At 53.9% G+C, this 26,620-nt stretch overlaps 2 protein-coding genes across 3 annotated transcripts; one reads left to right on the plus strand and one right to left on the minus strand.

Moving 5' to 3' along the window:
• Positions 1 to 18,213: 18,213 nt before the first annotated feature.
• On the minus strand, positions 18,214 to 21,407 carry GALT (galactose-1-phosphate uridylyltransferase; the record flags this gene model as incomplete). The annotated part of the gene is made up of 11 exons (XM_080362672.1): positions 18,214 to 18,279; positions 18,380 to 18,534; positions 18,627 to 18,710; positions 19,185 to 19,317; positions 19,471 to 19,593; positions 19,895 to 19,951; positions 20,227 to 20,356; positions 20,572 to 20,620; positions 20,752 to 20,827; positions 20,899 to 21,068; positions 21,350 to 21,407. 11 exons carry the CDS (start codon positions 21,405 to 21,407, stop codon positions 18,214 to 18,216), a joined length of 1,101 nt encoding a protein of 366 aa, XP_080218798.1.
• Positions 21,408 to 21,598: 191 nt separating this feature from the next.
• Positions 21,599 to 26,226, plus strand: SIGMAR1 (sigma non-opioid intracellular receptor 1; the record flags this gene model as incomplete). 2 transcript variants are annotated; one of them, XM_080362798.1, is made up of 4 exons in its annotated part: positions 21,599 to 21,761; positions 22,570 to 22,770; positions 23,296 to 23,388; positions 23,697 to 23,979. In XM_080362798.1, the coding sequence occupies 4 exons, from the start codon at positions 21,614 to 21,616 to the stop codon at positions 23,921 to 23,923; spliced, it is 669 nt and encodes a 222-aa protein (XP_080218924.1). The 2 variants fall into 2 exon arrangements, with proteins under 2 accessions (XP_080218924.1, XP_080218925.1); XM_080362799.1 differs by lacking the exon at positions 23,697 to 23,979 and adding an exon at positions 26,174 to 26,226 and having other exon boundaries at positions 21,614 to 21,761.
• Between the last annotated feature and the right edge of the window lie 394 nt (positions 26,227 to 26,620).

Below are 26,620 nucleotides of genomic sequence, written 5' to 3' on the forward strand. Positions count from 1 at the left end.
TTTCCACGGGCTATTTTTATTCTTGCCCTGATCCCAGTCATACTGGGGATTTAATGTTTCAGCCAAAGCAATAAGAATTAAAGAGCGAAGAAAGTGAATTGTGATCCAGAGCATTTCAAGAAATTAAAAGGAAAAAAAAAAATTAAAGAAAAAGAAAAAAAATATATATATACTTAGCCCGGCACTGAGGAAGCAAAGCAATCAGAGCAAAAGCTGTCAGCTTTGCCAGTTCCCGTTTGTTCGCAGATCAAATTCGCTGCCTCTCTCGTCCAAAAGTAACAACTCCTAAGTCTCCCTCATACTCCCAGTGGAGGTGTTTTCCATATTGGAAACAAATCTGCTTTGACACTCCTGATGCTGTTTTTCCCAAATTGCCCTCTATCAAGCCACCCCTCTTTCCCATTTGCACCGCGCTGGGTACACAGGACAAGCCTGGAGCCGAGGTGACCATGGGCAGTGCTGGCACCAGCCTGGGCTCACACTTGCCCAGCCGGTAAGCTCCTCCAAAGCCCAGGCTCCCTGCCACTGTGTGTCTCTCCTGCCAGTCCCCCCTGGCCTTGGGGAAAATCTGGCCCAAGCCAAAGCTCATTTGGCAACTGAGTTGAGGACCATGCGTGTGGGAAGGGTCTTGGTGCTGACTTCCAGCTAGCAAAGTCAGCTCAAACGTCCTTTGCCTACAGTACCCTGAAGCTCCAAGTTTCCAGAAAAAAAACTACCTCTTTCCTGCTGAAGTCTGGTTATCAGACAGGGGAAAGAAAAGAAAGAGAGAAGAAAGAGAGAGAGAAAGAAAGAGAGAGGAAGAGAGGGAAGGAGAGAGGAAGGGAGAAGGGAAGAAAGGAGGGAAGGGAGAAAGAGAGAGAGAAAGAGAGAGAGAGAGGAATAAAGAGAGATAAAGAGGGAGGGAGGGAGGGAGGGAGGGAGGGAGGAAGGAAGGAAGGAAGGAAGGAAGGAAGGAAGGAAGGAGGGAGGGAGGGAGGGAGGGAAGGAAGGAAGGAAGGAAGGAAGGAAGGGAGGAAGGAAGGAAGGAAGGAAGGAAGGAAGGAAGGAGGGAAGGAAGGAAGGAAGGAAGGAAGAAGTTTTGCAAGGAAAACAATGGAGAAAGTCCCTACAACCCATGCTGGCTGCAAATGCCCCCACTGCAGATTGACAATTAAATATCAGACTAATTGTTAGACGAGCCCTACAGCTGGAAATTTCTGATGATCCTGTCCTATCTGTGTTGCTGAATGTGCTAATCTCCATCCTGGGTGGCAAGTCTCAAAGTGTCCCCCACTGCAGCGTTGACTGCCATGTGCAGAGACATTGGTAAGTCATCAGTAGTGATGGTTGTATGGGATGGTCTGAGTGTAGGCAAAATATTTAAGAGGTGTTTTCCACGCACCTGAGGTGTCAGTGGCACTGCAGTATGCACGTGCTGGGGGCTCAGATGGGACTGGGGCCAGCCAGATAGTAAGAACTGAGCAAGACAGCATTTTAGAGAGCCTCTGCTGGCCCAGCTGAAGACACAACAGCCATAACTCTTGTGATGGGGACTTCCATCACCACCAGACAGTGACCAGCTCTCCTGCCCAGTGGATTGATTTCCCCACATGAGTTTTATCCTACGCCAATAGGATCCAAGTAAGTTATTTGTTGGGTTGTTTTTTTCTCTGAGTGTCTGTGCAATGTTTGAGAGACATAGCGCCAACAGGGCTTTTCTCCTGTGGTCTCACACAGCCCCTCTGGCTGGTTGCCTTGTAACTGAGAGCCCTTTCTCTAATCTTCCTGGCCCATTGCAGATCCAGCCTTGCTAACCAATTTCCCAGCCTAGTCCTCGTGGAAGCCTCAAATGCTTCCACAGCAATTGGATTTTGATCCAGTCTCACCAGGCGCGGTTTGCATCCAGTCTGGTTTCACCAGTGACATGTGGAGGTGTGGATAAGCACCCCCCCCACCATCCCCCAAGGTGTTTGCAGAGATGCATTTAGCCATGCGGAGGCTGAGGTCGAGAGTGTAATGAGAAGAAAATTAAATCATGAAACACTAATAATTATCAGCATCCCAATTAGCCAGCAGCAGTGCCAGCCAGCCACCAGGAGCTGGGAGAGGAGAGCCCACAGAATCAGCGCCTCGTCTTTACCCACCCTTACCTGCCCACCGCTGAGGGCAGCTCTGGGGACACACAGGGGGACACTTCCCCTTCCTCCCTTGGCTCTGAGGTGGCATTTCATTGCCACAGTCGCTGGCTCAGAGCTGCAGATCTCCATCCTGTCCTGTCTGCTTGAGAGCTGCGCCCTCCTGATGAGTTACTAACGGCCAAGGGATGAGGAGGAAGCAGAGAAGTCAGCTTAATACAATTTGCCTTGTTATTATCTCTCAGCTTCTCTCCAGCAATTTGCTGGAACTTCTGTAAAACTACTTGCCGAACAAGCCCCTGCCCAAATAGGCCTCTGTGTCCACAAGACTCCATTTATAACTGAGATCCCATTTAGCAGATAAGCCAAGAGAATTCAAGCAGGATTTAAGCTAAGCAGTTATCTGTGACTGGCGGCCACGGTGTGCATCATGTTAGATTTACTGGGGACGTGGAAGGCAGAAGGACAGGAGAGCAAAGAGCCTGTAGAGCAGCCAGCCAGAAACTTGGGGGTTGCAATCACTGCTGGCACAGACTCTGGGATATTCATGGCTCTGGGAAACTTTGGGAGCAGGCAAAGAACAGTGAGCAAACTCCTTTCCCTGGGACATGAGGAGCCTCCTGCACACCCCAGAATCCTGCAGGTACCAGCATCACTTGCCCTCTCCTCCTGGAGCTTTACACCACCATCCCAGGCATGTCCTGCTTGCAAGGGCTTCACTTGTCTTCCCAGATAGATATTACAGTCTAAGATGATACACTTAACAGGGTTGTGAAATCTGCCATAAAGTTTACAGCCCTACATCAATATAATGCCCTGCAAAGTTAATCCAGAGATACCTATTTTATAGCAAGGACAAATAAAAACATATGTCATTAGCACCTAGCATTATGACTTGCATTTCGGACGGCCAGATGCTGCAATGAAATGGGTGGAGAATATTAATATGTGTATATATAAAGCTACGCACATGTACATTCCCATATATATACCTACACAAAAATGAGAGACTATGGGATTTGTTCAGATATTCTGCAGTATTCAGGGGGCTTTATTTCTGTGCCGCAGGAGAGATTGGCTGCAGATCCAGAGGCACTTCTCTGCTATTACACCATGTCAATTTTTCATCATCTCAGAGGCCCTTGTCATGGAAAAATGGATAACTTTAAATTGATCGAAGGTCAGAGTTAAACAACTGGACGTAAATGCAGCAAGGAGTAAAACGCTGAAAGGACGCAGTCACTTCTTATGCAAAGCAATGGCATTGGGGTGGGTCACTCAGGACACTGGATTTGGGAACTCGTCTGGCCTCTCTATGGAAGCAGGTGGCTCCTGGAAGATATCTGGAGGCATTTCCACATCAAACTGGCAGTGGGACAAAGCACTGTGCCCCACAGCTCTGTCCGTACTGATGGCCATGGCATGCAGCTGGGAGGCTGAGCATCCCCGGGGTGAAATGGGGCTGCAAACCCAGCAGTGCTGAGCTGATCCCAGCCCTTGCAGTCCCAGCCCTTCACTTATACCCAGCTGGGCTGCAGACACATGCTGGCTTCAGCCCAGCACAGCCAGCACACATGACCTCAGCTCCCCTCTGCTCCTCCTCTGGCCACCCTGACTACTTGAAGATGAAGATTTTGGCAGCCATGCTCCTGATTTCTCCACTTCCGGCTCCACCATGTCCCTCTAGTTTCTTTATTGTTCAGCTCAGCCATAGATCTTGTGTGGAGAAACAATGAGTTTTCACACAGTTTGTCCCAGCCTCTCCCCCAGAGGCCAACAGCTGCCCCAGTAGCCACCTGGAAAGTGCTGGGTGAAAGCTGTGGGGCTGTTTGTCACCTCCAGAGGGTGAACAAGGACACCCCAGATTCCCAGTCCACCCATGTTCCTGTCTGCACATGTGAGCCCACAACATCACTCCCACCAGCTAAGCTTTCCAGTCTCCCAGCATCAAGTACACTCCAAAGCTGAACCAGCAGCTAGCAGAGGAGATTTCATCTATTAATAAATCCTCCTCTCCACTCATTCTCCCCTCTTCCTCACTCCCTCACTGTCTCCATCCATGTCCCCAGGTGCCGGGTCAGCAGTGAGGATGCACTAAGCCCCCTCAGCTGCATCAGTGTCCCAGAGGGTTGCATCAATGTCCTGAAGAGAGACGTTTCAGCTGAAGCTCAACTCTCTCTTGCCCAGGGATGGCAACCCCAGGCATGGACAAGCCAACCCACCCCACACAGCGAGGCCTCTGCCACCGTCTTCTTCCCTGGCAACCCCTATGTCCCATGTCTAGTCTCCTTCTGCCTTGTCTCTCCCTGCCCTCTCCCTTCAGATACCATCACCTCAGTCTGGCCCTTCAAAACAAGCATTATTGTAGATATTATCTTTTAGTCCTATTATGACATGCTGAGAGATGTGAAATGGAAGGTATTAAATACAATCAAAGAGTGGAATGACCGTGTCAACTAGACTTGCAGGAGTGATAAGAGGTTTTTGCCTGTTTTCCTTCCATATGACCGTTTGGACATGGCACAGCCTGCAGAGCATGCGAGGGAAAATGAGCACAAAATGGTGTCAGCCTTGCCTGTGTCCAGCTCGGCAAACGCAAAAAGGTCTTACAATGGAATGAGCACCCACCAAAAGCCCAATCGATGGATAATGCCAACCTGCAGCCCAATAAAACATTTAAAATCCTCCGATAAGAAAAGGGCGGGAGGAATTAGTTATACATCACCACCACCTGCTGGGTACCACAGGAAGGATCACCAGCCACTGCCATCCTGCCAGTCAGGGTCACCCCCAAAAATGTGCAGGAACCCCCAAAAAGCAGCTGTGTGCCTCTCCTGCAGGTATTGCAATGCAAGGAGAGTGGTGCCCCATTGGCAGCCTGCAAACATCAGGATTTTAAAAGCATGTGTGAAGCCAACCTTTTTTGTTACCACATCAATCCCTGGTAAAAAATAACAGACAGCTGGTGAAGGATGAGATTAATAGAGAGTTAAAGAAAGGTAAAATAATTAGGGTCCTGCTCATGGGGCATATGGAGAACAGGGTTTGTCAGAGCAGCTTACTCTAATTTTTCGTGGAGATCATGAATTTGGTGCAGAGACATAATAGCGTTGCTGTAATGTACTTAGGCTCTTGTAAGCCATTTGATCTGCCCCTGCCTGACACTCTGATTAATAAACCAGAGTGACAACAAATTGACATGGCATTCAAAATGCATGGAAAACCAGCAAATTAGGACATCCAAATGGGGAAACACCTCTGAGAGAGCATTTCCCAGAGTGTGCTCAGGTCCCATCCATCAAGTGTACACGTGGGACATGGACAAGAAGGATGCAGATTCCTGTGAGTGGGGACACCATGGGCAGCAGTGGCAGGGCAGGCAGTCTGGCCAGTGGCAGCAGCTCTGCAGAGCGTCTGGATGCTTTCCTGGGGGATGTTCATCTCAGCCTTTGGGCTGTTAGAGCTGAAAAGCTTATTGCAACCCTGGATACAAGGCAGGACGGCACCAGAGCAGAGGCAGAGTGTCCTTCTCCAGCCCGATTGACACTGCATTGCCAGGACCAGGCTTGGGGGTTGTGTCACTATGACACCCTACCAGGAGGAGCACAGTGGATCACATCCAGCAGCCTCCATGCCCACTGCCCCATTGCAAGCCTAAATTCTCCCATCTCAGAGGATCTCAAGCAGTAATTAGAGTCAGCTGCTGTTGAAGGTTTACACTAAGGCCCCAACTGTGGGCTGCCCTCCTTTCTCAGAGAGTTACACGGAGTGTGATGAAGGCATGATAAATGCTGAAGAGCTGATAAGGAGGAATTGGGGAATGCCATGTTGAAGAAATGAGCTGCCCCATCTCACCTCCCTTCCTTTGCTGCCTCCTGAAGCCAAGCTCAGCCCATTGACACCCTCAGCAAAGCAGCCACACCAGAGCCATCCCCACTACCTCTGTCATTAGCCTCCATTTGCTGGCACTGAATTCACCACATCACCCCAAACATCCCTTCCAGAGAAATCCCAAAATCATGCCCCCTCCCTCCACAGCTCCCATGGCCTCACCACTCCTACCCTTTCCCTTGGGAACAGCCAGACACGTCGAACAGAAATGCTTTTTCATCTAGAAAATGCCAGTTCATCAAAACACTTCCTAAGAAAAGGTCACTTCGGAGGAATTTCTCTTTCCAAAAACCTTCTGGGGGAAAAAATAGAAGACATGCAATGGTTTAACTATCCTGTTTCAACAGCTTTAAATGAAAAATAAATCTTTCCCCCCCCCCCCCACCCCAGAGGTGCCAAATGACTTTTCATTTGGAAATGGAAGATCGTTATCATCTTCAAAAAAAAATCAAATAGAAAAGGGTGAAATCAAAAGAAAATCTCTGGAAAACGTTAAAGTGAAACACTTGACTGAGTCCAATGCGGCAAGCAGGAGCTGGGCTGCACTCTGCCAGGCTCCCTGGGGTGGCTTTCATCCCAGCTCGGTGCCGGACAGGACGACTGAGTCTTGACAAGCATCCCGGGACATCAGAGACTATTCCCATGCCCCATTCCAGCACAGGTTTTGCAGGACAGACAGACACGGCCAATCATCTTTCAACCCATGCACTTGCCAGGAGCAAAGACCCCACAACTCGTGACATGTCAGAGCAGCAAAGCTTCACTGGCTGAAGGTGGTGACGGGGCCAAGGGAGTCTCTAGGGTAACGGGTCTCACCGAGGGTGCAGAGCAGCAGGGACGCTGAGGTGGGAAGCAGGGGGCTGGTGTTTCTGTTCCAGCCTCCCAACACATGCTCAGAGCCCCCCGACATCATCCCCAGCCCCCAGCTGTTACAGTTTAGGCTGCGTGGGGAGCAGGAATGCCAGCAATCAGGCATCCAGAAGGGAATCCAGGCCTGGTTCAATATTGAAAGAAGAAGGGCTTTGAAAGAATACGCTCATTTTCCTGTTTTGTCCTTTGCCAAGAAAACTAGGGGGATGGAGGAAGGGGTGAAGGGGTGGGGAGAAAAGCGGAAAAAATGTCTTGGCTGGGCTCTCTGTGCCTTTTATCTCGTGGGCAGCCTGCCGAGACGGGGTCTTCCCCCCGCTGAGTCCGCTGGCAGATCAAATGAAAGGAGAGAGAAGTTATTACCCCCCACTGCCGCAGCTCCCTCCCCACAAGGAAAAGGAGAGGAGGGAGAAGCAAATGGCCTCACAATCCAAACAGTTCCAACTCCAGCTGGGGGGCACCCAGTCAGTCCCCAGCATCCATTGGGGGCCAGGAGATATCCCCCCTGACTGGCAAAGGGGACCCCAGAGAGATCCAGATGTGGTTGACGGGGTGGCCCATGTCCCCATGGAGGAGACAGCACTGCTCTATAGCCTTGAACCAACGGGGGAGGTCACCAGTGGCGCCACCGAGCATCTCCCCAGGGTCCCGCCATGCCCGTTCCTCCATTGTGCCAGACCTTTCAGAGCCAGATTCCAGCAAATAGCTTAATTAAACACTTTTATTCCAAGGACTCCCTCTGTGTGTTTGTGTATTTGTGGATTAGCAGTTAATACAGTAAGAAGCTTTATTGTAACTGAATTGATTTCTTTGCCTCTTTTTTTTTTTTCTGCCTTTGTTTTTCTGTGTTATTTTTCCCCTTCCTGCTCACTAGACTGTCCTCCCTCGTCGCAGAGTTTCCCATGGGGACCCTCACCTTCACTGCCCAACAGTGCCAGAAAGGGTGTGATGGGGAGTAGATGACAGCAAGAACCTAGCTGAGGAGATCTGTGGGATCAATGATGCCAAAGACATCTTTTTTGGGGGAGGGATGGGGTCATAGGGTACATGAGCATTGCCTGTGTCAGTTGTATGGAGGAGAAGAGATCCCTGAAACACACGGAGTGTTCACCTTGGTAGGCACATGGGGTGGGAACCTCCAGCCATCCCCATCCAAGGACACCCCAATTTCCTAAAGCAACAGGGACACAGGTCCCCAGAGGGAAACTCTGGCTCCAGCCTCGCCTGCAGACCCCTGAGGATTGCTTGGCAGGATCTGTGCAATCCCACCACCTTTTTTCTTTCCAGTGCAGTTCAGCTTCCTCACATTATTAGTAAGTTGTTACCAGCCTGTAGCATGTTGGTCCTGTGCACCAGGTGCCTAACTCAAAGGCTACAACTGCAGCAGATCTGTGAGGAATCAAGATCAAGGAAGACCGGACTTTGCTAGCCCACTGTTCAGTCTCCCCTAACCATTCTGAAAGCTCACAGTGCTCACAGCTTTGTGCTGTGCCTCACAAAATAGATAAATAGATAGATACATAAATAGATACATACATACATACATACATACAAATAAATTAGGCTAGTAAACACGGTTGTTACCCAACCTAGGACCTGGGCGTCACTCTGGGCTTTCAAGGATAGGCTGCAGACCAGTGCTGCACTTTTCTTCCTCCTTTTCCTCTCCCTTTTCCTTTTCCTTCCCTTTTTCCTTTCCCTTCCATTTCCCTTTCCCTTTTCCTTCCCCTTCCCCTTTCCCTTTTCTTTTTCCATTTCCTTCCCTTTTCACTTTCCCTTTCTTTTTTCCTTCCCCTTTCCCCTATTCCTTTCCCCTTTTCCTTTTTTCATTTTCCTTTTCATATTTTCCTTTCCCCTTCCCTTCCTCTTTCACTTTTCCTTTCCCTTTTCCCTTTCTCTTTTTTTTCCCTTTCCTTCTCATATTTTCCTTTTCCTTCCCTTTCCCCTTTTTTCCTTTCTCTTTCCATTTCCCCTTCCCTTGCCCTTTTCCTTTTTTCCCTTTCCTTTTCATATCTTTTCCTCTTCATTTTCTTTTTCCTTTTCATTTTCCTTTTCTTTTTCCTTCCTGCCTTCCCTCCCTCTCTGTTCCCTCCCTGCCTCTCGCCCCGTGCCCCTGCAGCGGGCAGGCAGACCTGGCCTCTCCCCTTCCCATCACCGGGCAGCAGGAGCCGAAGCCATAATTAAACTTGGCTGGGAGGAATGTGAATCAAAACGCTGTTAAAAAAGAAAAGAAACGAGGGTACCTGTGGGATTACGCGAGCCAGAAAAATGCAAAGCCGGCTTCCAGCCGCCCATAAAATAGATGCCATCTCCTTTCCCATTGGCAGGGTTTGACTGAGCACAAAAAGGCTGGGAAGAGGATTTTTATGGGAGTTATTTATAGCCTGGATGAATAGCGGTGTGTCTGTCGATGGGTTTCTGCCTCTCGGCATGGGCTGAGGTTGGGCTGAGCGAGGGGTGCCAGCCTCGTCAGGTGCTGTGTGGTGCCACTGTGCTGGGTTTGGGATGGTACCGGTGAACCTGTAAATGGCCCTGGGCCCTGGCCAGCCCTTCCTGCAGGGATGGAGGTGTCACCAAAAGAGGAGAAAACAGGAGAAAAAAGGAGGGGAAGGAGTAGTGAAGAGCAGCTGCTCACATCCCAGCAGCTTCACCTTTGAGGACAAGCAAAGGGCTGGCCCAGCCCAAGAGCCACCACGCCAGGGCCACTCATGGGATATCCATTGTCCCCCCTCCTCAGCATCTTCAGTCATGGCCTGGCTGCTTTTCCTCTCTTCCCTGGTTTGATAGAGGCATTTGAGAAGCCTTTCCTCCCATTTGCACCAGGAGCCAGTGCAAAGATTCATCCTTTTGTGAACAAAATAAGTTTAAAATAATCACCAAACTCCAAGTGAAGCTCAAAAGTTGGCACTTCAAGGAGCACGTTCATTAAATAAAGGAGGGGAGAAAAAGAAAAGGGAGAGAGGAGGGGGAAAAAAAAAAATATTACCTCGCTGAATTAATCAGGCTTCACTGTAATGTTCAGCCTCGGATTTTATTTCCTGTAATAAGCCCATTAATACGGGTGTCTATAGCAGGGGGCTTTTAGCAGCAGGCACCATTAGTGTAACGAGGAAGGGCTAATAGAGTTTTATTGGAATTTTTACTCCGACATCACAGCCTTTTAAAACAGCTGTCTCAATAGGCATTATTATTCTGATTAACATTTAGACAGCACAAATCATAGTGATGCCCTTGGTGTCCCGCAGGTTTTATCATAATCATTCCAAGTCCCTGATGTGTCGGCTAGTCCTCGGGGGGAGAAATTTTAGACCCCAGCAGAGATTGGGGGTCATTTCTTTTCTCCCATGCTAGTGTATCGAATACTTCTGAGGGGGCCTGCCGGGCCGCGATGGAGAGGGGTCCTGCTGTCACTGAAGCACAGTGGAAGCAGTTGGAAACAGCCAGATGCTTTTTGAGCATCTCTGATCCCTGGGGCAATTTAAAAGTAGTGTGGGAAGGGTTAAAAAGCGAGCTGGCATCATGAGTATCCATACTAGCTTTGCCGTCACGCTGTTTCTTGCCCATGTGAGAATTCAATTTTTAATTTTTAAAATTAAATTAAATCCTTTTTTTTTTTTTTAAATTGTGTGAAATAAATATTGCATGGGCAGTTTGAGTACACAGTGGTTTGCTGGGCAGCATTGTTTCAGGGCATAATCCAGCCGCAGAGCTGGAAAGATTTTCCTCGTATTTGCAAGACCTAGGTGGGATGGGGCCAGGTCCAGGTCAGAGACACCACCAGGGTGTCACGGCAGGGGTGCCACGCTGGTCCTTGTGAAGCCCAGGAGCATCTGCAGGGCTGGCACAAGGCATCTGGGCTCTGTGTTACCAATCCTACTTGAGCCACAGGGAAAATGAGGCACCAGGAAAGGCAGCAACATGCCCACAGGGACAACACAAGCAGTCCAGGAGTCCTGCCCTCCAGCCTAAACTAACTAGGAGGGAGCAGACAAGATGTCATGAGTTATAGGCAATTGCAAGCAAAATTGAAGAGGGATTGAATGCCCAAGCAAACAGGCTGCAAATGTACTTTTGGCTTTTCTCTGCCACGTTTTGTTTCATGGGAGTTATTTATGAGGAGGTTTTATTGCAACCAAGTATGGCAGCACAGATGGGGAGCAGCAGCTGGCTGATCCCAGCTCTGGCCATACCCTGCAGGACTTCAGCCACCCGGGCTGTACAGAAGCAGGTGGTTTGGCTTCAACCTAAGCAAGGGAGCCTGAGGGCATGGGGCAGGCTGGAGACCTACTAATTACTTTCTCATTAGCATCTAATCAGAATCTCCCCACCTCCTCCACTCTCCCAAGGGTTCTGCCTCTGCCAGAAGTCACTTCATACCCAGGAGAACACCCTGGGGGGTGACCTTCCACCCCAGATCCATCCTGGTGTTGTAATGTCTCCCTGCATCCAGAGCTTTCTTACAGACTCGTCAGCATCACTGAACATAAACATAATTAGCAATAATTTATAGCTTCCTTCTCTGGAACATCAGGACAAAGAGGGATTCCTCCTTCTCCATGGCCACAGGGCAGGCACAGATGTTTGTGAGCTTTCACAGCTGGCTCAGGCAGCAGGGGTTGCCAGGCACAGCCAAGGTGCACTATCTTAGCCCGGCCAGGAGCAAACTGGATGTCACATCAGTCCTGGGTGCTGCAAGGGCTCCTGTCTTCTCCCAGCATCTCCCCCAATAGTGGATAACCTCCTTTTGTGGCCAAGCATGTCAACTACTCCCAGTTCAGACCACTCCCATACCCTTCCATCCACATTTGCTTCCCTCCCTCCCTGGCTCATTATGCTTGGGGGTGAATATAGAGATAATCTGGACCCTTCTGGGGTTCCCCTAACTCTAAACAGAAGCCTCTGATCCTGGGATGAGATCCCAGGATGGGAGAGAGGCTTAAAACCACATGTGATGTCAGGTCCCCATTGCTGAGAGCCAAGCCCCAAGGTGCCTTCTCAACACTGGGTGTGCAGGAAATTCAGGGGGAGATGGGGGAATCTAGTGCTCAGTGACCACATGGATGCTGCAGTGTGATGGTAATTAAGTACCTGCACATCTCCAATGATTAACAAATTAAATTCCAGCCTTGAGGCTGCTGTCCTAAAGCCCATGCACAGCCCACGGCTCTCTGCTGCTAGCAAGTTGCACCCAGACATCCCATTGTGTCCACCTGGGACTGACAGCTCTCCCATGCACACCTCTTGGAGAGAGGTATCAGTGACCATCAGCAGAGGGAAAAAACACCAGCTGGCTGAGGCATGGGCAAGTCACCTCCAAAATTGTTTCCTGCTCATCTTAGCCCTTTGGAAAATCCCTGTCAAGGCAGCTGCCGAGCCCAGGGGAGAGGCTCCAGGCCGCTTAGGAAAAGCTGTGTGCAGTTTGCTGCCCCAGAGGTTGCTCCCATGCTTCTGTGTGTCCATCGAAGTCAAGATCTAAAAGAGGTTTGGGTTTTGTCTTTAATTCTCCTGGCGTAACAGATCTCCCTGCAGCCAGGAGCTGCTTGCTGCAGGGCACCAGGGTGTTTAGCATCTGCTTAAAATTGTTAATTGTTTTCATGTTAAGCGCCTGATGGTATCTTCTAGACAGAAATGTGAGGCATTTAGTGTTCTCTCCCTCTCTGTTTCCCTCCCTTCCTTCCTTCCTCCTTTGCTTTCTCTTCCTCCCGGCCTTCCTCCATCCCTTCCCTTGCTTCCGTTCTTTCTCCCCAAAAGTTCACTAATTTCTTCCTTCTTATGTTCCTAAAAGACCCATTCAGCCACAGGTAGCAGCAGGCAAGGAGAAACTCAACAATAAGGGCAAAAACAACAGTAAAATTGGAATGAAATGACAGCCATAAACCCAGTACCGGGAGGGACAGTAAAACTGCAGTTTGGCAGGAGCCAGCAGGCCTGCACTAATACCTTTTTTTCTGATTAAAACACTCTGGTCACAGATTAACTTCCTTTGCTCAATATTTATTGCCTCACCTGCACTGGAAGGCAGGGAGGAGAGGAAGAGGAGTACGCAGGGTTTGGGATTCGCAATCTGCAGCAGGTCTGCAGCTCCACAGCCTTTGGCAGCTGCTTAGGCCAGGGACATGTAATCAAAGGTGATGAACATGCCTCCAGCAGTTACCCTCCATCATCGCAGGCTTGCGCCAAAGGGTTTCCATGCACAGGGCAGCAACTCAGGGTAGCATCCCATGACTCACCTGTGGCCACAGAGGGAGTCGGTGTCAGAACTGGGAATGCTCTGGATCTCCCAAACACACAAGATGGGGCAACGATGGAAACAGGTACTGTTACACCCGAGGAGAGCACATAGATTTGCTTCAGTCGAGGCAAAGTCCCAGCAGCTCTGCGGAAACCATGTCCCATGGTAGCTCAACCTGTTTGCTTCAGCAGCACCAGAAAATGTGATGAAAATGACATTGTATCCACAGCCCTTCTCCCTCCTCAGTCACCTCTACACCGCCACATCCCCTGCTGGGATTATCCCTTGTATAGCACAGGACATGCTGGCCTGGCATAGAAGCACCACGGCCACTTCCTAATCCGTTACAGCCCTATTATCATGCCATGGAGGGACCAAACACCTCCGTGGAACCTTGATGCATTTTCACAGGAATCACAGAATGTTGGGGATTGGAAAGGACCTCAAAAGATCATCCAGTCAATTTCCTCCACCGGAGCAGGAACACCCAGATGAGGTTACACAGGAAGGTGTCCAGGTGGCTTTGAATGTCTGCAGAGAAGGAGACTCCACAACCTCCCTGGGCAGCCTGTTCCAGTGTCTGTCACCTTCACCGTGAAGAAGTTTCTTCTCATATTTAAGTGGAACCTCTTGTGTTCCAGTTTGTACCCATTACCCCTTGTCACCAAAAAGAGCCTGGCTCCATCCTCCTGACACTCAGCCTTTACATATTTATAAACATTAATGAGGTCACCCCTCAGTCTCCTCTTCTCCAAGCCAAAGAGACTCAGCTCCCTCAGCCTTTTTTAATAAGGGAGATGCTCCACTCGATCATCTTTGTTGCCCTACGTTGGACTCTCCAGCAGTTCCCTGTCCTTCTGGAACTGAGGGCCCAGAACTGGACACAATATTCCAGATGTGGTCTCACCAGGGCAGAGTAGAGGGGAAGGAGAACCTCTCTCCACCTACTAACCACTCCCTTCTAATACAGCCCAGGATGCCATTGGCCTTCCTGGCCACAAGGGCACAGTGCTGGCTCATGGTCATTCTGCTGTCCACCAGGACCCCCAGGTCCCTTTCCCCTATACTGCTCTCTAATAGGTCATTCCCCAATTTCTGCTGGAACTCAGGGTTGTTCCTGCCCAGATACAAGACTCTACACTTGCCCTTGTTATATTTCATTAAATTTCTCCCCACCCCAACTCTCCAGCCTGTCCAGGTCTCTGGATGGCAGCACAGCCTCTGGCGTGTCAGCCACTCTTCCCAGCTTCGTGTCATCAGCAAACTTGCTGACAGTGCACTCTATTCCCTCATCCAAGTCGTTGATGAATATATTGAATAGTACTGGTCCAAGTACTGACCCCTGAGGCACTCCACTAGATCCAGGCCTCCAACTGGACTCTGCCCCATTGACCACGACCCTCTGGCTTCTTCCCTTCAGCCAGTTCACAGTCCACCTCACTACCCGATCATCCAGTCCATGCTTCCACAGTTTAGCTGTGAGGATGCTGTGGCAGACTATGTCAAATGCTTTACTGAAAACAAGGTAGACCACATCCAGTGCTTTGCCATCGCCTAGGCACCTGGTTATGTCCTCATAAAAGGCTATGAGGCTGGTTAAGCGATGGTTGGTTTTAATGCATTAACTCCATGCTTGAGCTTCACCTCAGCTCCCTTCACTCCTCCCATCGCCTGCCCTGCTCATCCTTCCAGGGCAGCTCAGGGCAAGGATTGCAATGGATGTTTTTGCCTTGATGCTGGAGGACAGGGGCTCAGGACAAGGGTGACTGTATTGCAGGGACACTTTTCCTGGTGTAATCTGCAACAGCTCATCTGTGAAAGTGAAATAGTATCAAGGCATATCCCTGCAGGGTAGCCCAATGGGCCTCTGTTTCACTTTGATGCTTCCAGGTTAGAACCAACAGACAGGTGTCCCCACAGCTCTTTCACTCCACCATCCCATACCCAGGAAGAGTTTTTTAATCTCCTCACCACAAAGCACCTTTTATGTTTGGGATTGGAAGGGACCTCAAAAGATCATCTAGTCCAATCCCCCTGCTGGAGCAGGAACGCCTAGGTGAGGTCGCACAGGAACACGTCCAGGCGGGTTTTGAATGTCTCCAGAGAAGGAGACTCCACAACCCCCCTGGGCAGCCTGTTCCAGTGTCTGTTACCCTCACTGAGAAGAAGTTTTTTCTCAAATTTAAGTGGAACCTCTTGTGTTCCAGCTTGATCCCATTACCCCTTGTCCTATCATTGCTTGCCACCGAGAAGAGCCTGGCTTCATCCTCGTGGCACTCAACCTTTTTATACTTATAGACATTAATAAGGTCACTCTTCAGTCTGTTCTTCTCCAAACTAAAGAGACCCAGCTCCCTCAGCCTTTCTTCATAAGGAAGGTGCTCCACTCCCTTAATCATCTTTGTTGTCCTACGCTGGACCCTCTCCAGCAGTTCCCTGTCCTTCTTGAACTGAGGGGCCCAGAAATGGACACAATATTCCAGATGTGGTCTCACCAGGGTGGAGTAGAGGGGCAGGAGAACCTCTCTCTATCTACTAACCACCCCCCTTCTAATACACCCCAGGATGCCATTGGCCTTCCTGGCCACAAGGGCACAGTGCTGGCTCATGGTCATTTTGATTACAACTGGACCGTAAGTGCCAAATATAAAAGGCTTTGGGGCTTTACAGAACAGCAGTGGTGGTTCCCATGAACTGCAATAACTTTGCATCTCCAGCAGCTCCATTTGCACCAGCCGGACACCTCCCCATGCCAAAGGAAAGCCTCGTTGTTCCCCTCCAGCCTCTCATACCCCCCTCAACAAAGATGAAAATACCAGGGCAAGAAGAGATGGCTCTGTTGTGAGGAAGGCAGGGGCACATCATAGCCGCACTGCTCCTCCACCTGCTGCTGACTTACACCAAGAATGTTTCAGGCTTTTTTGGGCAGGATGGCGGGGGGGAGGCGGAAATTTAATTTTTATTTTAAAAATTAATTTTCATGCTGTCTCTGAGCTATCTCAGCTGCAGCTGAACTCCAGCAGCCACTACCTGCTGGGGGGGCCATCCCAGCATGGGTACCAGCACTCCTCAGCACGCGTCGCATCCCCAGCCTCCATCCTAAATCACAACACAACAAACAGGCTGTTCATTAGGCGTTGTGTAATTAAGCAATATGGATCCTGCCTCGATATTTACAATCTCACTTGCTCTGATTTATTAGAGAGAGAGTCTCATTTTTAAAGACGGCGATTGTAAAGTTTAATACCGCTTGACTTACTGCGAGTTTCATTTACGGCCCCGGGCCGAGGCGCTTCAGCCCAGGCTGGGAGCCGGTGGGCTATTAAATCAGAGCTAACTACGCGTGCAGGGAGATGACTAGCTTCGTTACAACTGGTTCAGCGGCTAATTACCCCAATCTGGTTTCCCACATTTAAGCCAATTCGTTGCCACTTTTCCAGGGCCCTGGGAAAGAAGAGCGGCGAATTTCAGAGGTTGGTGCAAAGGCACTTGTTGAGATGAAAAGGGATGCAGGCTGCAACGGGGATGGCCACAGAGCCCAAATGCACACAGCAGGGAAGAAATCAGTCTGCAAGAGGCCACACTCTGAGCTGAGCACCCTCCATGCCACACAGGGGGATGCTGTGTGCAATGATGGCTCCAAGCTCAGGGGTCACCCCAAAACCCTCTGTCTCCTCTCCATACCCTTGGGCACCCAGGAAGCCCTTGCAGCCAGGTGGTGGGACAGCTCATGGGCTCTGCAATGTGGTGATCTGGGAGGAGGATGGGGCCAGCACCAGGAGGGTCGCATCCAGCCTGGCTTGAAGCCTTACACTGGCCCTTCTCCCTGCCCCAGTCCCATAGGTAGGGATCCAGGTGCAATGCACGGACTAGACCCTCCCCACAAACTGTAGCCTTGGAGGTAGGAGGAAGCATTTCACTCCTCACAACATATTCTCAGCCTCAGGAGCCCACTCATAGACTTGACAAGGACAGGGACCTTCTAAGGAGCTATGAGAATGGCTCTTTAGTGGCAAACAAAAAAAATATTCAAGCGAAAATGTGATGGCAAAGAGCACTCGGCTCCACATGCTGGGCATCCTCCTCATCAGCTGTGGGGCATCACTGTCTGGGACCCCCTCCACAGACCCAGGGAAATGGGCTGCAGGGCGGGGAGAGCACAGAGCTGTTTGCGGCATCCCCCAGCTCAGCCCAGGAACCAGGCTGCTGCTGCCTCGTGCCTTGGGTGGGCACAGGGAAGGGCAGAAGGGGCAGCAGCACCATGAGCAGAGCTGGACTCCCTAGTAGCCCCCAGATCAGCGATGAACCAGCCCCTCATCACATCCTGACAGCCCTGCATCACATCCCCAGTACCCACAGTGGGCAGGGTAAGGGCTGCAACCTGGCAGGCCCAGGCAGAAAGGAGGAAGAAGAGCAGTTGTGTGAGCCACAGCCAGGCATGCCCAGCCCGCAGCCTCCATGCAGCAAGTTTGCCAGGCCTCAGCCCTATCCCAAGAGCTGGATAAGCCTTGCGTGGCATCAACTTCTCCCTCCTTCCTGCTCCTCTCCAAGCCTGCAGCACTCAGAGACAGGCTCAGAGCTCCCCCCAGGGAGGAAGAGGAGGCAACGCAGAAATAAGAACAGCAGCAAGCAGCACAGGGCTGCCAGCACACCCCCTGCAGCCCCCGGTGCAGCAGCGGGGGTTCCCCACTAGAGCCCTCAACCCACACCCCCCCCTCAAGGGGACATGCAAAGACACTTTGATTCCAGGTTTTATTGGCCATGGAGGCTGTGCCACTCCCGTTCCCACCGGTAAGACTGGACTGGTAACGAAGACAAGCCCTTTAGTGGAGCGCACTGTGGAGGCGGAAGACACAAACTGCGATGGGGGAGGAGACGGAAGCAACAGCACCACCTGCATGAAGATGCCACAAGATTAGGACTGGGGTATGTGAACTGGCAAAACCAGTCCCCAAGTCAGGCCTAGCCGCAACAAGGCTCAGGAGAAGCTGGGAGACCAGAGGGCCCACAAGTGACATGAGGTCCCAGGCCTCAGCTCTCATCACCCACACCTGACATCTCTCTCTGGCCTCACCAGGCAGAGCTAAGGGCTGGCTCCATTGCTCCCAATCATGACAACTCCTTGGCCCTCTGCTTGTAGTGCACATCGGGGAGGTTCCTCAGGCGCTCAGCTGCCTGCAGGACACAGAATAAGAGGCAGCCAGTGCCCAGTCCCAGGGACAGCCCCAGCATAGAACACCCTGGCTCCCCACTGTCCCCCTCCAGCTGTGCTCACCTGCTCCGGGGTGAGGTCCCGCTGTGCTTGGGCCAACATCTCATAGCCCACCATGAACTTGCGGATGGTGGCGGAGCGGAGCAGTGGTGGGTAGTAGTGAGCATGAAGCTGCCAGTGCCCACAGTCCTCCTCCAGGTAGGGGCCCGTGGGGGCTCCTGCCAGTGGTGCAGCCACTGCATGAGCCCCGCAGAAGGGACAGGGATGCGGTTGAGAGGGTCCAGGGGGGTCCCCTGGCCACGCCACTCACCGTGCCAGCCCATGGAGTAGGGGAAGGAGACTTCAAAGAGGTTGTCATACTTGATGAGCAGTCTCTGCATGATGGAGGCCAGGCCTGCAGGGGAGTGCCAGGGAGTCACTGCCTGAGCTGGGCAGCCCCCACCAAGCACAGGCAGCATGCCAGGCTTGAGAGGGTCACGCTCAACACCTCTGCCTGTGCAGACACCAGTGACAGGCAGGCGGGATGCACTTCCCAGTTACCCCTATCCCAACCCACGCAGACAGCCTGAGCAATGCAGCAGGAGGAGCCCCCATTCCTCAACAGCCAGTACCCCAGAAGTATGGGGAACCTTGTGCTTCATCACTCCCAAAAGGACACAAGTCCCCCCAACAGCCTGCACCTGGACACTCAGCTATTGTCCTAGGGCAATGAGAGTGACAGTCCACCCCCAAGCCAAGGACACCAGCCCCATACCCCAAGGGGACACAGACCCTCCAGCACCAGCAAAGCTGCGACAGAGCTGCCTCTGAACAAACGCCAAGCCCAAAGGATGTAGGATAGGGACTGATGGGGTGCGGAGCCACTCACTGTCCCTCTCGCCATCACGGAGGTCTTGGAGGCGGCACACGTGGCGGCGGGGCAGCAGCAGGGTCTGGTAGGGCCAGGTGGCCCAGTACGGCACCACGACCAGCCAGTCCGCGTTCTCCACCACCAGCCGCTCCTGCAGAACACAGCATTCAACGGGGACATGCGCGGCCCCAATGCCCCAGGGATGGGTGCTCCCAGTGGCCCTGGCTCTTCGGAGTTTGCTGGGCCCACCCCAACATATACCCAGCTCTCGGGGAGGGGATATGGACAGCAGCCATGTCCTCACCTTTCGGTGAGCCTCCTGCTCGGCATACTCCAGCAGCATGGGCACACCATGCTGGCTCAGGTGCTGCCGCTGCGTCCGGTCCTCCAGGCATGCTTCATTCGGGAGGAAACTGCTGGCCCACACCTGGAAGGCACACAGGGGCATGGGGCTGGGTTACCCCTATCCCGCATTTGCAGGGGTGCCCCAGCAATGCTGCCCATCTGCAAGTCCATGCTGCCACCAGGTGGAGAGCGTGACATGTGACAGCCACAAGGGAGAGTCCCCTGGAGGGGAGATGACAGGACAGGCATGGAGGGGATCCTCTCTGGAGAAAGCTTTGGAACCAGGGCAGGGAGATTCCCATTCACATCTTCCGCCTGGGTTTGTTGTTGTTGTAAGGTCACCCACAGGGACTCGCTGTTAAGTCCAGGTGGGACAGCCTCACCTGGCAGTGTGGGTGTGGGTTGGAGCAGCCCATCATCGCCCCCTTGTTCTCGAAGATCTGCAGAGAAAGAGGTGTAGCCAGCAGGTCCCAGACCCATGGTCCCTCTGCGGGCTGCCATGGTGTCCTCAGCACACCAGGAAAGCATCCCGCAGGAAACCAGAGCCTTGCACCCACCTGGAAACACTCAGAGGGACACAAGGTCCCTCTGGGACCCACACACAGCTGGGAGGGTCCCAAACCTGAGTGCTGCCAGAGCACCCAGCCACAGGCCCCCACCTCCACCCGAGCCCCCCGGGGCAGGGTGAGAAGGGCAGCCCCCACCAGCCACAGACCTGCACCCAGGGGTAGGAAGCACCCAGCTCAGCCATCAGCTCTGCCCATGCATCGATGACAGCCCGGATCTCTGGCAGGGACATGAGGGGCAGTGTCAAGTCCGACCAGGGGTGGAAGCACATCACCTTGCTGTGAAGGAAACAGACGTGCTTGGGGCTGCAGGGCATCCATGGGGACCCCCAAGGCCCTGCCACATCACAGTGGAACAGGGATGAAACCCACAAAATGGAGCAGGTGTGCACAGAACAGGCAGTGCAAGGAGGGGAGCGGACTCAGTTTGGCTTCATCCATGGGTCCAAGCCTACGTCATGGCCCAGGCGCCCCGGCAATATGGGGGTACTCACCATACACCCCGCGCTGCTGCCACTCGAAACAAGGGATGATCACTATCACCTGGGGAAGGACAGAGAGTGTGGAGGGACACGGCACTGCAGCAGCACTCATGCTTCTTCAGACCACCCTGCAGCCCCCCCAGGACCTGAGCCTGGGGGTCTCTGGTAGCCTGCTCTCCCCCGAGAAGTTACCAGGCTCGGGAGCATCAGGCTGCAGCGCAGGGAAGTCATTCGGGAAGACAAAGGTGCCCTCATATTTGGGGTTCACCTGCCAGGGCAAGAGACAGGGTCAGAGAGGGACAGCAGGGGAAACCCCGGTGCCTGGGTCCTCAGTGGTACCTCGCCGTTGGCCCGGGTGGCCCCGGGGCAGAGGGGGTTGTTGGGGTCCCAGCGGGGCACATCCTCGGGTGGTGGCTTCTCCAGCTGCCCTTGCCAGGGGCGCTTCATGCGGTGGGCCGATACCAGCACCCAGTCATCCCGCAGCGGGTTGTACCGAGCGTGCTGGTGCTCTGCGCGGAGAGGAGTGCGGCATCAGGGAGACAGCGATGCGGGGGGCAGGCCCCCCGCGGGCTGGTACTCCCAATCCACCATGCCCCCTCCTCGAGTAACCCTACAAGAGGGTCTGCACCTCACTTTCTGCCCCCCTCTGCTTCACCCCTTCCTCCCTGAACCAGCCCGGGGGCGTTCCCCACTGCCACCCCCGCAGTCAGGGAGGGTCCCCGCAGCCCCCGCTTCCCGGGGCTCGGCTGGGCTCTGCCGGGTGTCCGGAACGAGGCAGCCCCGGCCGTACCGCTGGCGCGGAAGCTGCCGCTCTCCTCTTCTTCCTCGGCCGCCGGCGACGGCTCCATGCCGCGGCACTCCCGGAAGCCCCGGCGACAGCAACGGCCCCGCCCCGCGGGACCGGCCCCTTCCAACCGGCCCCGGCTCCGCTCCGCTCCGCCCCGCCCCGCCGCGCCGGCGCACGGGCCGCCCGCGGCCGGGCATGGCGTGGCCGAGGCGGGGGCGGTCCGGCCCCTCGTCCCGGCGGCGGTAGGGCGAAGCGGCGGCGGGCGGCATGGGGGCGGCGGGGCGGCGGGCGCTGCGGGCCGGGCTGGCGCTGGGAGCGCTGGCGCTGGTGCTGCAGGGGCTGCGGGGCTGGCTGGCTTCCAAGCGGTACGAGTTCACCCCCGCCGAGATCGCCCAGCTCGCCCGGCACCACGCGGGTACGCGCTGCCCGTGGGCGGACGGGGCCCACCGGCCGCGGGGTGTGGAGGGGAGCGGGACCGAGGAGGGATGGGGGACGGGGAGCGGGAAGCGGAACTGGGGACAGGGGGATGAGCGCAAGCGGCCTGGGCTGGAGAAGGGACCCGTACTGGGGACGTGGGATCGAGGAGGATCCGGTACAGGGGGGGCTGGGATCGTGGCCGGAATGGGGTTGGGACTGGGGGAGCAGGACCGGTATCGGAAAGGGTTCAATACCAGGGAGCAGGGACGGGGAGTGTGAGGGAGATGATGTGTGGGAATGGGACTGGAGCGAAGGAGGGATGGGGACGGGGACAGCAGCATCACCGAGCCCACTTGGATCTGAACCCGAGTTTAGGGCAGCTCTCCCACTGGTGGGACTGGGCCAGGTCGGGGGACCAAGCCCAAGGTGGGTCAGGAGCACAACCAGCCACCTGGGCTGGAGGGGAGGGCTGGCCCCATAGGGCACAGGATGTGCAGTCACAGCAGAGTGGCTGTATGTCACCAGGACAGGAGCACTGTCACACTGCTTGAGTCCTCCATATAGCCCAGCACCTGGGGTGGGCTGTAGGGCTGGAACACTCAGTGCTATGAATCCTCCATCACCAACCAGGAAACAGTGGGGCAAGTTGAGAACCATAGGAGCTGAAGCTTGAAGAGGGGAGACATCTTCCCTAGGCAGATCTCTCCAAGGATGTGCTGGGACCCTGTGGCTGTGGAAGGGATTTGGGAGGGCCTGAGTAGGCTTTGTGCCATGCCAGGGACTCACGGCAACCCTGGATGCTGCAGGGCTAGACCATGAGCTGGCTTTCTCCAAGATCATTGTGGAGCTACGGAAGAAGCACCCAGGCCACATCCTGCCAGATGAGGACCTGCAGTGGGTGTTTGTGAATGCAGGCGGGTGGATGGGCTCCATGTGCCTCCTGCATGCCTCGCTCACTGAGTATGTGCTGCTCTTTGGAACAGCTGTTGACACTGGTGGGCACTCAGGTAAGCAGGGTGACAGGACTGGTGGGTGGGGGTTTCTCTGAGCTCTTTCCACTCCCCTTCTTTATGTGTAGCTGCCCTGTCCATGGTGTGAGTGGGGCAGGAGCCCGCTGCTCCACTTCTTTAATGGGGTGCACAATGTTGAGAAACACCTTCCATGTGGGGAACAGTCCCCATGGTGTCCTGGAGCACCTGTGTGTTCCTGTGCATGCCATGTCATGTAGCCAGGACCCTCTGCATCCAGCTGGCAGGCAGTGGTGGGCATTGCATCTCTTTGTACTTCAGCAGGGAGCAAATGCCAAGCATGCTGGGAGTGATGGGGCTTAAGGACACCAAGTAGACTGTGCTGGTGAGGTATGGCCAGTCACACAGCCAGCCTGGGTACCAGGCCTGGCTGCGCTCTTCAGTGTGTTGAGGCCCAGGGGCTGGCATCCTTCTCCCCGGAGGGCTGTTCCATGACGCAGACCTGGCATCCCAGGCCATCCCCAGCAGGGACACTCTGAGCCAGTGCTGTCTGTCCTTCCACAGGTCGTTACTGGGCAGATATCTCCGACACTGTCATCTCGGGGACCTTCCGGCAGTGGAAGGAGGGGACCACCAGAAGTGAGATCTACTACCCAGGTAAATGCAGTAGCCACAGCACCCTGTGAGCTGTGTCCACATCTTGGGCACAGCCACTCTGCAGGTTGGGCCTCCACTGTCACAGAGCCTCTTCTAGGCAGCTGGTAGAAGCCAAGAACTCAGGATGAGGCAGTTTGTGTCCCTAGGGGCACATCCCAGCATTTCAAATGGTGCCAGTAAGAGAAAAGTGAGCAAGACTGGGGAGGGTTTGGGGTGGTCAGCCCTGCAGGTCCCGATCCCACATGTCTCTTATTTGGGTGTGACATGGAGCAGCCACTGGGAGCTGTGCTGGTTCTGTGTGTTGACAGGGGACACCATCGTGCACCAGGCAGGAGAGGCCACGTCAGTGCAGTGGAGCGCAGGCACCTGGATGGTGGAATACGGTCGGGGCTTCATCCCCTCCACGCTGGCCTTTGCCCTGGCTGACACCCTCTTCAGCACTCAGGACTTCGTCACCCTCTTCTACACCCTGCGTGTCTACGCCAAGGGCCTGCTCCTGGAAGCCAGTGCCTTCTTCAGCACCTGGGGCTGCTGAGCCTGGCTCACCAGGACCCCCTGCTGAACACAGGTGGCTCCTCTCCTCCCAGCCTTCTTCCCCTCTCCTCCTTCTCGTCCCTGAGCCCAGGCTCTATCAGAGGCAGCAGGAGACCCCTTGTGCCTGCCCCAAATTGCTCTGTCCTTACTGATGGGCCAGCTGGGTGCCAGGATAGAGGGACCATGGTGGGCACAGCAACACAGACCTCTTTACTACCTGCCTCTCCCCTGTTTTGATTTGAGCTGTGTCGTGCTTTTCCATCCCTCAGGGCTGGAGTGGCCTTACAGGGTACAAACACCTTTGTGTGCCCTCAGAATGCAGCAAGAAAGGGGCTGGAGCTGGCTGTCCTCAGGCTCTGCAAAATTCCTGCAGCTCCTGAGACACTGGGAGGAGGATGATGCCTTCGGGACAGGGTGCACAGGATAAGCTGGACTAGAGCACCCACTGTAAAGGTTATATGAGAGATTTCTCTTCTCTCTGGCGGGCTGCCGGGGCTGCGGACAGCACTGAGTCCAGCTGGCAGCAATTCCCGTGGCTCTGTCCCCACTGACGTGGGTTGGCAGCACACAGTGTCCCCCTGGCACAGGGCTGGATCTGCGCAGGGACCCCCTGGCAGTGAGGGGATGCCCAGCCTCTGTGCCGGAGGTCCGTCTTGGCCCCCTGTGTGTCATCTGCCCCCAGGGGACAGCTGGGGCTAGAAGAGAGTCCCATTCCCCATGGTCCTCCTCCCTGCAGTCCCTCCCAAAGGGGATAGCCACCGTCTGTCGCCTTAAACGAGAGCCCATTCTGCGTGGCTTCTGGGCTATGCACATACCTGGTGTCTGTCACGCCCAAACCTCTGTACTAGCTCAGGATGGGATCTCCCCCCTCAAAATGCTTCCCCAGGCTGTGAGACCCCTCTGGGGACAGCCAGATCTCCACCACATGAGATCCTGGCCACTGGGGGAGCACTGCGGTTCCCTGACGAAGCCCATCTGTGGACACTGCTTGCAGCGCTGTGGCCAGACCTATGCGAGCTCTCTGCTCTGTGGAGGGCTTTCACTTCTGTACTGTTGCCAAACTAACGTCTGTGTCCCTGGCCACCAGGCCTGTAGCATGTCAGTCCTACTCCCCAGACTGTCCCCATCCTGCTGACTGGCAGCCCTGCACATGGGCTACTTCTTAATTTGCCACCTGAAAAGAGCTACCCATAATAAAAATGTTCTTCCCACCAGCTCGGATCCCCGGGAGAGTCTTTGGAGCATGCTGAGCCCCTGTCACAAGGAACAGTGCTGGATCCATCCAGCTCCAGGCTCAACAGGGGTCCTGCTGGCACCTGGGGACAGCTTGATGTCCCCAGGGATGCTGGCATCATCCCACTCAGGGTCCTGGGAGCCAGGGCATGCAGTGCTGGGCAGAATCAGGCCCATCTCCGCTCTTGGGCATCAGTGAGAGATGGTGCTGTTACTCCTCTCCTCTGCAGTTGCTGGGGACCAAAAGCGTGGTCTGGTGACAGGGCCCTGCTTCCATGGGGCACCCAAGAGTCCGTGGGGCTCCGTCCTTCTGGGACATGGTGGCAATGCTGGGTGAGCAGCCCTGCGAGTAGATGGACACGGGTGCAGAAGATTTGTAGTCCTGAGAAATTCACACACACATGCACCCTCCAGTGTCGGAATGGCACAGGCAGGAAACATGGGGTATCTAGGCTGTGTGTGCATGTGTGTGCGTGTGTATATGCTGGCACACAGGTCTCATGCATGTGTGTGTATAGGTGCAAGCAGGAGGGTTTTGTGTGTGTGTGTCTTAGCAGGGCAGTTAGGCATGCATATGTGTGTGCATACATATATTAACAGGTGTAACGGTTTGCAGGTGCGTATAGGCAGAACAGGTAGGGGTTGCACACGTGATATAGGTAGAATAATTGGGCATCTGTCCATACAGTCAGAGCACTTGCACAGCTGTGAGTGCTGAGGCACGAATGGGTACAACATTTGTGTAGGTGCATGTGTGTGGGCAGGAGTCATATGCATCTGTGTGTGCGTGTGCAGGTGAGAGGAGTGTGCATGCATGTGTGTGTGCCCCGTCCAAGTGCACACATGTGCGTACAGACCGGCAAGACAACCAGGTAGATGTGTGTGCACGCCTGTGCACAGGGCCAGACAGCGGGTATGCACACATGCGTGTTGCCAGGCTGTGTGTTTGTGTGTGTTCCTGTGGGCTACGGGGCTGCCCTGGCCCTGTGGCGTGCCCATTCCCTGCGATTTAGTAAGGCCCTATTGAGGAACATGAGCGATCCCATGCTGGCCCATGCAGGAAGGCGCTAACTCAGCAGCTCGTATCAATACTGCTCCACTTACAGCGAAGGCCGCGTAATGAAAATCCAATGGGCACGCTGGTGGGAGTAAATAAGTATGCCATTAAAATGAGAAAATCAAAGCTCTGGACAGGTCTTTTCTCTTGCCCATTGATTTCTTTTATTACGGAAATATTGCTGCTAAATAACATTAGTGTGAACAATCTCAGCAGTGTTTTCCGTAGTGCCCGTGTCAATAACTCCATCACGGGCGGGGGATCCCCCCCAGCCTGGCCGCGGGGCCAGCAGCCCTGTCCAGGTTAAGGGCTTCTTCAAGGGCTGCACCTTGTTCACCAGCCCTGGCCACTCTGGGATGTCCTTGGCCAAGAAACAGGGCAGCACGGGGTGGCTGAGGCAAGTACCAC

This window comes from Nesoenas mayeri, assembly GCF_963082525.1.
Source record: "Nesoenas mayeri genome assembly, chromosome: Z".
Lineage (NCBI taxonomy): Eukaryota > Metazoa > Chordata > Aves > Columbiformes > Columbidae > Nesoenas > Nesoenas mayeri.